We start from the raw sequence: 12117 nt of genomic DNA on the forward strand, positions 1-12117 counted from the left end.
AAATGCTGACATAATATACTATTATACGCTTACATAAGTCATTTCATGAACTACAGTACCATCCCCCAACATTGGGACAAACTCTTGATAAGTTGGAAAGGGTCAATTTCTTTAGCATTCTTGTTTAAATAATCTAGTCCTTTTTTTTTTAATTTATGTTTTCTTAATTTCTAAATACAAACATATTCTCTATATATAAAACAAAGTTAATTCGTGATAATCGACCGGGGGAAGTGACCGGAATCGCGATAAAGGAATCCTCCACTGAATCCCCAACAGAGAGACACACAATACAGTGTGATTCAGCATGATTTCTGACTACATACTTTTTACATGTTCTATATAATATTTACAATGATTATATAATATATTTAAATGTAATTCTTATTGAATCACTAGTAATAAGGACTGAATACTTCACATTGAATGAATCTAAATGGTAAAGCTAGTACAAACAGTGTTGGATAATATCTTGTGATTTGCATGTGAAAGCCAATACCATTAGTATGGCTGCAATTAACAGTACTACTGGTTTACTACTATAGATTCACAGTAATGTACAGTACCCACCCTTCACTTCCAATCAGATTCCAATTTTCGCCACGACCGAGACAGACTAAAACTGAATGCGGCTTGGGTCAATATGCATAAATTAAAGTTGTAGCATCTACTGTCTCGAATCTGTTTACCCCTGAAATCTGTGCGGGAAAACTAAATCGCAAATGTCAGTTGTTTCTTGGCTGTTTTAGATCAGATTTTTTTTTTTTTTTTGATGAATTTAGAAACAATTTTGCAGATCGATTTAATTGCGTTCTGCGTTGTCTTGCGTTTGTAGCGTCATCTGTGTAGATTTCGAGATATTGTTCATTTAAACTTTTATAAGTAATTACACTTCTGCGGGTTAGGTCTCTACTAGAGTCAGGGTAATGACTTCCTCTGCCGTCTTATACTAATATCATATTATTGTGTGTCACGTAGCATTCACAGTCGCATCGCACTCTGTATTGACTTGGTGCATTTGAATGTGCAGAGTATTAACGTTGGCTCTTATTTTCGGTAGTCAAGAATTTCAAGGCGTAGTTTAGAAGACACATTCATACTACAAACTCCGTCTAAACTAACTTCACTCCTGACCGTGTGGAGTTGATATTTGCTTCGATCACATCGATTGACGGCCCATTATATCCTAAATCTCCAGTATAGGTAATGCTGGTGTCATTAAACATACTACCGCAATCTAATGTATCCAGCTTCAACTCCAATCAATGCACCATTATAAGCTGACTCAGCGATCTTCAATCACTTTTGAATTTCATAGAATCGCCGCAATTACACGTGTTTTAGCAACATCATAAAATCACTTGAAGTTTCGGACCCACCAGAATAACTCGTTGCGTCAGTCAGCAATAGCTTATGAAAACACTATACGTAGTAAACATTTCGCGTGAGTATATATATATATACCAGAAAGCAACTGACTTTTAATGACAACATTGAATTTACAGACAACCTCGAGATGATCTTAGTATACTCTTGCATAATGCTGCTAAGTGGTATTTAGCCAAACAATTTAGTACAAATACTTCAAGCAGCATCTCTTTAAATTAATAATACCTTCTACATTACTTGCATTTGAAGAATGGCATTCGAATTCAAATTCAATTGAGGTTTATGCGGCGCAGGGTAAATGACACTAACCCCTTGATATTACAGTTGCAAACTTAAGGTTTACTAGTGCTTGAGTTTTCGCTCTTTGTGTAGACGAGTAAACAAACCACCTTTCATGACTTTTATGACCTTCAAAGCGATCAATTTATCCGACTGTTGTAATATTTGTGAATAATCAACCGCTTGCATTTTATATTACAGCTTTTTACTATTCACAATTACTTCTTATAATCAGATACCAGCAGTTTAATGCAACCCCCTGAACAGCCACTACACATCATCTACAACTTAACATAGAGACATTAACAGATGACATCGAACAATACAAGACAGCGCCAGCGACTACCGACCTTATTTGAAGTTTTGAATAGGCGGACACTGCCTCCGGTAGACTTGTTTGCGTTTTACGTGTTTATGCGTGACCAGCAACGATCAGTCGACTATCTTGACTTCTGGTAAGAATGCGCTTGTTGTTTGAAAACTATATATTGATAGTTATTTAGGCTAGATGCGTCGCAGCATATGTCATTGTGTCGGCACTATGTTCGACAATTACGCCGGTCAGTGCTAATGGAAACATCAGAACTGGACTCGAAGCGGTCGTCGGTGATAATGGAGGCATTAAAGTTACAAGAAGAATCGGAGCTGCAAAACGGGCCCGAGTATGAGAGCAAACGGCTGTCGATGGTTTTACGGAGTGACAGTATGGCGGATGTGAGTGCAAAGAAAAACATGTCGCCGAGCAAGCTCGCGAGCCAGCAACAGAATAGAGACGAGCAAAAGGAAGAAAAGGGGTTGGGCCGTGAGATGTCGGCGTCGGTGACGGTTACGCGGGAGCATGTGCGGGAGTCAGCTTATCGGATCATGACAACGTATTTTGTTAGTGGTGCTGAATGCGAGCTCATTCTGCCTCTACATATCATCCGAGGTATCACGAATGCGATTGAGGTCGATGGACGAGATGACCCTGAAGTTTTTGACGAGGCTAAAGATTACGTATTTCAAGCTATGGAGCGTGAGGCATTTCCTGTGTTTTTGAGTTACAAGGCGCTTGGTAATACTGTCCCACTCGGCAGTCTTGTGCGGTTATGTATCGGCTTGTTCTCATTATTTGCTGCATTGTGGGTCGCATTCATTCTAATTTTCCTTGATTGGAGTCCCAAAGTCACCAGACTATGGCTTATTCTACCATTCTCAATCGGCGTGTACGGATGTCTGGCGCACCAGTTTGACTTGGATCCAATAATTGTGATTCTAGGGTACAGTGAGCTGACTTTGTTGAAGTACATGCGCATCAGAGAGCCGTATGTCAAGTCGTTGCTGATCCGGCGCGCGATATGGGTGTTGTGTTTGACTGTACTTATTGTTGTTTGTCTTTGTGTACTGTTTGGACTTGTACCTGGACGAAGATTATGACTTTAATTCTGGTATAATTTGGTTTAATGTTTTGAAGGAGTTATACTTTTGTTTGTCGACGTAGTTAATGGCTTCTGTGCTGAACTTTATTTCTTATCGCGTATACACCAGCAGCACTGAGTTGATTTATTTGTTATTGATACGGATTCAGACACTCAATGGCTTCAATGTTAGACACGCTCGTTGCAAAGGCAATTAAGATTCGAGACGACTCAATTGCAAAAGTTGAGCCTTCTCTGGGCAAGTTGCCCGACCCACTTCCATTGAACGTCACCGGGATCCCAGCAGAGTTGCTGACCAAAGAAGAATGCGAGATCACGCAGACCGAGCCTTTAGACTTGATTGGCAAGATTGCGTTGGGTGAACTGACTGCTGTCGAGGTTGCAAAGGCGTACCTCCGTCGGGCTGCTTTGGCGCAGAAACTGGTGAGTAATTGTTGTCGTGTAGTCCTCGAAATCATACTGATGAGATGTAGCTTAATTGCGTCACCGAACTTTTACCCGAACGGGCTCTTGGGCGGGCTGCTGAGTTGGATGAGTACTACAGGAAGACAGGCAAGACTATTGGTCCGTTCCACGGTCTGCCAATTTCGTCCAAAGAGCATTTCTCCGTTAAAAACAGATACGTCAACGCATCTTTCGTTGCATGGACTGAAAAATTCGTGACCGAGGATGCGCATGTGATTGAGATTATGGAGTCACTTGGCGGAGTCCTGTTTGCTCGCTCCACCCAGCCCCAAACAATCATGCATGTCGAGACCGAGACCGTGATCTACGGCACCACGACGAACCCTTACAACCGCAATTTGAGTTCAGGCGGGTCGACCGGCGGCGAGGGTGCGCTGCTTGGTTTCAACGCGACTGCGCTTGGTATGGGTACCGATATCGGAGGATCTGCGCGTTGGCCGGCAGCGTCGAACGGGCGTTACGGAATGCGACCGACTGCGAACCGGATCCCGATGCGCGGTCTGATCGGGCCTGCAGCTGGCGCAGAGTCGATTTCGGGTGCGATTGGGCCGTTGGCGCAGTCACGACGGACGATGGAGCATTTCATGAAACACGTCATTGGTACGAAGCCTTGGATTACAGAGCCGGGATTGCTGGCTGTGCCATGGAGGGAGGCGCCATTGACACCGGGGAAGTTGAAGATTGGAGTGCTGATGACGGATGATGTTGTGAATCCGTTGCCGCCGGTTAAGCGGGCGTTAAACATTGTCGTGGAAGCGTTGAAGAAAGGTGTTCCTGGCTGGGAAATCGAGCTGGTGCCGTTCAAAGCCCAGAAACATGACTACGCGTGGGAACTGACTTCTCAGTTGTATTATCCCGATGGCGGAGAGAAGGTGCTTAATTTGCTTGCGTCAGTTGGCGAAGAGCCGTTGCCGCTGACAAAATGGATTTTGTCTGAAAACCCGTACGTCAAAAAGCAAGACATCCACTCGTTATGGGAGTTGAACGTTAAGCGTGACGCGTATCGAACAATGTACAGTGATTATTGGAACGAGTCTGGAAAGGAGGACGGTCATCCCATTGATGTTGTTTTGTGCCCTGTCGCTCCCGGAGTTGCGTGTTTACATGGCACGGCTAAGTACTGGTCGTACACCTCTCAATGTGCGTATTCACGTAGATACAGTGTGACAAAATTAACACTAACATAGGGAACTTGCTGGATTATCCCGCCGCGACGTTTCCTGTCACGGTGGTCGACCAGGACCTCGACAAGGTCGAGCCGGATTACGAGCCTATGAACGAGCAGGACAGGTTCTTCTACGACCTTTACTCGCCGGAGAAATTCACCGACGCGCCTGTGAATTTGCAGGTCGTTGCTCGCCGGTTCAATGACGACGTGGTGCTTCAGGCCATGAAGATTATTGAGAACGCGCTTGGAAGAGAGTCATGATGTTGTTGATTGTATAGTATATTTAGTCGTAAATAGATTTAACACGTACGCAACGCGTGTGTTTAAGAGACGCGCCCTTTGGCCGCTAAATTAAGTTAATCAAGCGGGCTTGGTTTTGTGCTACATTGATCTACGATGCATTTAAAAACCGCGTTCTTTTGGCTCTCTCACCACTCAGTCTGCTCCGACTTTTGTTGGTTTCAATTTGATTGTTCGATTTGACTGTTCACGATGAAGCTCGTGCTCGTTTTCCTCTTCACTCTGGTTCATGCCAGACTATACGAACGACAGCAAATAGACGACTGTTTTGCTGATTGTGGTACGTGACGCGTCTGTTTGGAACAGTTCAGTTTAACAACGTTCATAGCCAGTGCTATTATAGCAGCGGATAATTGCGGGAGTACCGCATCTTGTCTTTGTGCCTCTGGTTCAGACTTTTTGAGTTCTGCAACAACGTGAGTTTTGGTTATTGGTTAGACGCGTCGTACTTTAACGCGACAAAAGGTGTCTTAATTGCGCAGGACCTAGTGCGCAAAATATATGGGTTTGGTTTGAAGATGACTTGCCGCCGTCTCTCGCTATTTGTGGATTACCCACTTCACCAGATGGGGTCACCCCAAGCCAGTTTCCGTCTCCAGAGGCAGTCTCAACCGTGACCTTCATGTCAACAACCTCGACTATGATGTCTACCTTGTCTACTTCAACGTTGACACCCACGTCAACCTCTTTTACAACGCCCAGCAGTTCAAGTCCAAATCCAATGCTTTCAAGTTTGAGCTCTGATGTGGTTGTGAAGCCTGTGACCTTACCAGTCACGACTTTGACGACTGTGACGACTTCGACAACTTCAACAACTTCGACAACTTCGACCACGACTTTGACTTTAACGACTTTGGCAGCGTTAATTTCAAGCCCGAGTCTTGTTAGTACGACTCCATCTGCCGCAGCAACGACGAGCACAACTATATCAGTCGGGGCTAGCACTGTAACATACACTACCATGCTACCAGTTACTACGATCCTAACCGTAGCTGACCGAACAGATGTGGTAGTATATACCATATTGACGACCGTCACGTCATGCTCGACGACAACAACGTCGTCATCCGCACCTTCTTTACCGTTTAGTTTCTCGCCAATCTTCAGCACTGTGCTGTTGACTTCAATGCCCACAAGTAGTTCAACTCCAGTGTCGGTTGCCACGTACGGATGGACTAATTCTACCATCAAGCCAACAAACTCACCAACTACTTCTGAGTATCAAGCGACATCAGTAGAATAAGTGCTTTGAGGCAAAGAAAATCACTAACATCGTCTAGCCACCGACACCAACGTATACTGGTCCTGTATTTCAAGGTCAAGCAGCATATAAAACGGCACCTTCACTGGCCGCACTTGTCGGATCTATGCTCATGGCTACTGTACTTGCCTTGCTCGCTGTCAACTAAACCGCTTTGATATTTTGCTGATGGCTGAGGTTTGCTGTCTTCGTGTATGAACTGTAAAATAGCTTAAATAGAATTCATTGAAAAACCTTATCTAATCAAGATCTGCGGATTAGGGTACGAAACCAGACAGGGGTATTGTAGTCGTGAACCCTAATGCCAATACCCTAAAGCAGTCACGACCCAGTCTACATGGTCTATGAAGACCACCACTCGAGTGAGGTACGAGCACTTTACATACAAATTTGTGTGCAATTTGACCGTACCATTTTATTCGTGGTGTCCAAATGCAAACCTCCGTCGTCAACTCAACTTCGCCAGTTCAAGTCCATCAACAGAACAGACCTTCACATCTCACATTACAAAATGAGTGCAATCACTAAGGAAATTGGCGGCGTAAGTAGCTATTTGCTTGTTATTATTATAGAGATAGTTCATGATCAATCCTGGAAGAGTTAAGACCCAAAGTGAACGATCATGATCAGGTTCCTTTCATATACTTAAAAATAACATGCTAATCTCATTTACAGGCCAACAACGGTGGAAAGCGTGTTATACCAGCTACTAAGGCTTCCAAATGGTATCCCGCTGAGGATCTTCCTGTCCCCAAGAAGGTAATGATTACAAGAGCTGTTGATTTAATGAAGTGTATGTTAACAATCACCCACAGGCCCGTAAGACTCCCCGTCCTGCCGTTCTCCGCTCATCTATCACTCCCGGTGCTATTCTCATCATTCTCGCCGGCCGATTCAGAGGCAAGCGTGTTGTTTTGTTGAAAGTCCTCGACGACGGAACTCTTCTTGTTTCCGGACCATTCAAGGTCAACGGTGTTCCTCTGCGAAGAGTCAACGCCCGCTACGTTATTGCCACATCTACCATCGTCCCTGTTGAGTCGGTCGATGTTTCCAAGTTCACTTCAGCTTACTTTGCCCACGAGAAGAAGGCCAAGAAGGAAGGCGAGGCCGAGTTCTTCGGTGACGACAAGAAGGAGAAGAAGACCATCAGCGAAAGCCGTGTTGCTGACCAGAAGACGGTTGATGCTGCGCTTTTGGCTGAGATCAAGAAGGTCCCTGTTTTGAAGGCGTACCTTGCTAGCAGCTTCAGCTTGAAGAAGGGCGACAGACCCCATCTTATGAAATTTTAATTAAAAAATAATTGATGTATAGGTTGCACATTAATCAAATTTTTGTAAAATAGCTTATGACGATAATCCACCGTAAGTATGCGTTGATCCTACGTAAATTAAAAGTAGAACACGTCTTTGTTGATTGATCATTGTAGTGACAATTGGTTCATATTCACTAGCTAATATTTGTATGTCTTCACAGTATTGAAGTAGTAGAGTCAATTTACATGGAGAACATGCTTATAGTGCTTCACACCAAAGACTTTCATACTACGATTACCCGGCCCAGACTCACCCACATACATCTTCCAGCCTGGCTCTTCAACACTACATAACAAAATCAGGCCAATATTCATCAACCTTAAAAGGCAGTATAACTAATTACTAAGTACTGAATATAAAGACTCAGAGTGCAATTAGATTTTTACGATATTCTGTCTTGCTGATTCCTTCTGTTTTGGTCAATTGCAACCCTCTAATTCAATAAGTTTACTCAGTTTCAATTGACTCCAGATCAAATAGTTAGATGCTCACTGTACTGGTTTTTTGAAATTGATTTGTGTTCAACAATCTACATCTTATCATCTTGACGTCAAAAATTGATTTAGCGGTAGACGGGAAGGTGTTTACAACAAAGAGAAGGAAGATGTCCAAGTCTGCCGGTGAGCTTCTGCCGGACGAGGCAATGAGTGAGAGCAGTGCTGTCACAAGACAATATTCTGGTGCGGATGTGGAAGGTTCAATGATGGACGGTGTTGAACGTGATGATGGAAATAACAATCAAGAAGGGCAAGAAGAGGAAGAGGAAGAAGAAGAAGAAGAACAGGAACTGCTTCAGGATGATGAAGAAGAGTCTTATTATGAGTCTGGTTCATCAAGGTCAGAAGTCGAGACTTGGATATCTGATTTCTGTTCAATGAAAGGTCATGAATATTTTGCTGAAGTTAGCGAGGATTTCATCGAGGATGATTTCAATTTGACTGGCTTAAGTTCACAAGTTCCATTTTACAAAGAAGCACTCGATATGATTCTTGACATTGATCCAACTTCAAGTATGATTAATAAATGACTGGAATGGAAAATTACGCTAACGTACAGATGACTCTACACGGTTGCCCAATATGCCTGCAATAGAAAATTCTGCACAACGGCTATATGGACTAATACATGCCCGATTCTTACTTACACGTGCCGGACTGGCAATAATGGTATGCCATTCCTTCCCCGAGTCAGCAGACTGCTAACACTCGCAGGCTGAAAAATATGACCTGCAACATTTCGGCATATGTCCACGATATCTATGCCGCGAGACCAACGTACTTCCCATCGGCGTCAGCGATATCCCCGGTAACGACTCCGTCAAGCTGTACTGCCCTACGTGCGCAGACATCTACAGCCCAATCGGCAAGGACGAGAATGAGGTCGATGGCGCGTACTTCGGTACCAGTTTCGTCGGCATGTTCCTCAAGACGTACGCCGACATCCCAAACCCTTTCGGGCTCGCCCGCGTGTCCACGTCCGCACAGTCTACAGACGCAACCGCGACCGCAGAACCCAGCGCACGGATACCCGCGCCGGGCGTCGCAGGCAACGGCAACAACACTGCTGCCGCCCGGTCGGGCGGCGAGACCGAAAACACTGCCGACGGAAACGATACGACAGCGACCAGCAGCACCGCAGTCACGTCGACGACCGCCGCCGAATTCGACAAGTGGGAGATTTTTAAGATGCGGCTGTTTGGCTTCGCCGTGTCGGAGCGCGCGAAATCAGGACCAAGAATGAGATGGCTCAGAGAACGGCCGAGGGACGAGAGCGAGTTGCCGTTCTGAGTCAATGTTATTGGGGTTTTTTTTTCTTCCTTACTGTTGTGACTCAACACTTCATGTACATGTATAATACTTAATCATGCTTATTTTTGTTTGTTCCGACTTTATGTCGAGGCTGCAACATGGCCGTTTCTCTGTATAATGAATGCATTTCTTACGAACCATACACACTAATTCCAAAATACTTGTATCTAAACTACAACTTATTGTATCTATACAGCGTGCTTAATGCTTATACCAAAAAAAAAGTTTACGCAGTGTTCAGAGTCGCCTGCGCGTCGTCAATAAACGTGTCCTCAATTTCATTTTCAAGACTGTTCATCTGATCTTCATCCTTGTTGTACTTCTTAAACAGCAAGAAAAACATACACCCAAAAAACAGAGTTACACACGCAAGCACCGTGTACGACCACACCAAGCCCGGATCTTTCGATGCCGGCGAAATTGCGATTCCGATCGCGGCACCGAACGCGTTGGTCAGTAAAAACATCGACATGACGAACGACTTCATTGACACTGGCGCCTTCGTGTACGCGTACTCTAACCCAGTGACAGACGCGAAAATCTCAGACATGGCAATCAGGAAATACGCCGGGGTCTGGATCGCGACGTGCACGCGATTGGGAATCGTGCCGCCGTTCGAAGCATCGCACATTAACGGGTACTCGTAGCATGGACCCGCGTTGTAAATTATTTGCTGCACGATAGCCGCGTAGGCCATCGCGAGGGCCGCGAACATGAAACCAAAGAATATCCGTGTGATTGGTCGGAACGGGATGCCAATCTTGCGCAGAGCAGGGTACAGGAACTTGTCGCAGATTGGGATGAAGATAATAATCGCAATCGGATCAATATTCTGCATGATATCGTTTGGAATTCCGTGCGTCTCCATCTGTCCTGCCTGCGACACAAAATTGTTGAGCATCTGTCCATACACAAGCCAATATATAGGAAAAAACACAAAAACCTTGCACGCGACCATCGCCCGCTCAACTTCCTCAACAAAATGGTCAGTCCATGGAACAGGCGACAACCCGGCAGCAGACCGTACCGATGGCTTTGCTGAGTTCAGCGACCGTCTGGTCGCTCCAATCAACAAAATCCGGAACGCGTGTGGCACGACCGAGCCACGCGGTGCCTTCTTCACGTAGTATGGCCGGCCGATGATCAGCGAGGTGATGCCGACGAAAAAAAAAGCAAACGGAAGCAAGTACGCAGCCCAGAACCCAATGTGTAGTTCCAACTCGGTCGTCGCGATGGCAGACAATGATCCTACATTAATGCAAAGATAAAAAATCATAAAAAGCGACTGGATCGTGACCGCCGGGTCAACAATCACCCGCTCCCCGGTCCGAAGCTCCTTAACGTACCGCTTCGTGTTTGTGTACTGCTCTGCAATCAATGGCGACACGTTAGACTTGATTCCGCCTGTACCGACACCGATAATGATCATCGCAGTAACTAAACCGCCAAGCGCAGCGCCATTGGCAATAGACGCTGGAAGCGACGTGAGAAACAAAATTAGATTGCCCGTGGCGTATATTCCGGCAAACACACAAATTGTCTTGTACTTTCCCCAATACTGGTCTGCAATAATAGCTCCCGCAATCGGAGTGACATAGCACCAAAACTGGAAAAAATATATAAGCGCGGATGCTTTGCTTTGACCCAGTCCAATGGCACCAGGCCGCAGTCCTCCGACCGGATTCTGCATATAGTTCATAAACGGACCACTAATCCCTAAACACATTAGCCTAAATTATCAACAAAATCAACACGAACTGACCGTAATATGTAAACCGCTCACAAAGCTCAACAAGCGCGACGAGCCATACCGCCGCTGGAAGCTTGTCCGATATCCGTCTCAATGTACGAAGATCGTAATCCGATATGCTTTCGCCTGAAAGTGTGCTGCTGGCATATTTGTTGTCGTACTGTGGGAGGTGATTGCTGCCGCTTCCTTCGCTATGAACGCCGTCGCTGTTCGTAGTCTTGGTAGTCGCAAGCGGATGATCCAGAATCGCGTCGCTTTCCAACTCGACATAACTGTTTTTACTGTCAGCCATCTCGAACTTCTAAGATGTAGATAAAGTAAATAAGCTGAAGTCGTCCATTTTACAATCGGGAGCCCCGATGAGCGATAGACTGTTTTAAACCAGCCTAGCCACGTGATGATCAACAAGACCAATACTGCATTGCCACGCGAGAAAGTTTAAACGACTCTCTCGGGTGGGGATACCCAAAACAGACAAATAACAAAATAATCAGGCTTACTTTTGGGTTACTGCAAAGGTGTCCAGATTGGACCCTTCTCGATCAGAAGTGTTCTCTTCTGAAGGCAATGGAATGTACCCGGTGGCAAGCGGACGAGATATGCGGCCAGCCATGTTTCAGGCAAGATCTCCGTTCAAAAACAAAAGTCTGGGAAGAATGTGTCAGCAATTGTTTCGTATTCAAAACCGCTTTTCTATCACGAGAGGAGTCAGAAGTGGACACAGATAGTTTATCACAGAATCACATATCAACAGCAATGGAGAACAAATGACAACGGTATGCTTAACTGTTGAACTCGGCTAGTCATACCTCGTACACGCTACACGCGCTCTACCCAGTAGATTGTTAGTCCACCAAACAAGCGTTGCGTTGATTCAATCCAGGACAAACAGTGCACACCTTACTACAGTCATAGCCAGTCTCCAATAACAAAAAAAATTCCAATAACTACTCTACAGTCATAAAA

General features: G+C 45.1%; 6 protein-coding genes across 6 annotated transcripts; 5 read left to right on the top strand and 1 right to left on the bottom strand.

The window, feature by feature from the left end:
• The first annotated feature begins 1519 nt into the window (after positions 1-1519).
• V1512DRAFT_126387 (RGS domain-containing protein) lies at positions 1520-3163 on the top strand. The gene is made up of 2 exons (XM_066912942.1): positions 1520-2123; positions 2172-3163. Exons 1-2 carry the CDS (start codon positions 1978-1980, stop codon positions 3082-3084), a joined length of 1059 nt encoding a protein of 352 aa, XP_066772772.1. The 5' UTR covers positions 1520-1977; the 3' UTR covers positions 3085-3163.
• V1512DRAFT_126373 (amidase signature domain-containing protein) lies at positions 3164-5066 on the top strand. Its single transcript, XM_066912941.1, has 3 exons — positions 3164-3509; positions 3560-4691; positions 4739-5066. Exons 1-3 carry the CDS (start codon positions 3243-3245, stop codon positions 4978-4980), a joined length of 1641 nt encoding a protein of 546 aa, XP_066772773.1. The 5' UTR covers positions 3164-3242; the 3' UTR covers positions 4981-5066.
• A 47-nt stretch (positions 5067-5113) lies between these two features.
• Positions 5114-6515, top strand: V1512DRAFT_260649 (uncharacterized protein). Its single transcript, XM_066915911.1, has 3 exons — positions 5114-5299; positions 5348-5435; positions 5485-6515. Exons 1-3 carry the CDS (start codon positions 5212-5214, stop codon positions 6260-6262), a joined length of 954 nt encoding a protein of 317 aa, XP_066772774.1. The 5' UTR covers positions 5114-5211; the 3' UTR covers positions 6263-6515.
• Positions 6516-6674: 159 nt separating this feature from the next.
• On the top strand, positions 6675-7629 carry V1512DRAFT_260650 (60S ribosomal protein eL6). The gene is made up of 3 exons (XM_066915912.1): positions 6675-6821; positions 6956-7039; positions 7096-7629. Exons 1-3 carry the CDS (start codon positions 6792-6794, stop codon positions 7567-7569), a joined length of 588 nt encoding a protein of 195 aa, XP_066772775.1. The 5' UTR covers positions 6675-6791; the 3' UTR covers positions 7570-7629.
• Positions 7630-7885: 256 nt separating this feature from the next.
• On the top strand, positions 7886-9543 carry V1512DRAFT_260653 (casein kinase II regulatory subunit-domain-containing protein). The gene is made up of 3 exons (XM_066915913.1): positions 7886-8603; positions 8650-8759; positions 8805-9543. The coding sequence occupies exons 1-3, from the start codon at positions 8198-8200 to the stop codon at positions 9378-9380; spliced, it is 1092 nt and encodes a 363-aa protein (XP_066772776.1). The 5' UTR covers positions 7886-8197; the 3' UTR covers positions 9381-9543.
• An 84-nt stretch (positions 9544-9627) lies between these two features.
• On the bottom strand, positions 9628-11443 carry V1512DRAFT_204833 (POT family-domain-containing protein; the record flags this gene model as incomplete). The annotated part of the gene is made up of 2 exons (XM_066913339.1): positions 9628-11117; positions 11164-11443. The coding sequence occupies 2 exons, from the start codon at positions 11441-11443 to the stop codon at positions 9628-9630; spliced, it is 1770 nt and encodes a 589-aa protein (XP_066772777.1).
• Between the last annotated feature and the right edge of the window lie 674 nt (positions 11444-12117).

The sequence above is a fragment of the Lipomyces arxii genome (assembly GCF_038497795.1).
Source record: "Lipomyces arxii strain Phaff 12-163 unplaced genomic scaffold V1512scaffold_4, whole genome shotgun sequence".
Taxonomy (NCBI): domain Eukaryota; kingdom Fungi; phylum Ascomycota; class Lipomycetes; order Lipomycetales; family Lipomycetaceae; genus Lipomyces; species Lipomyces arxii.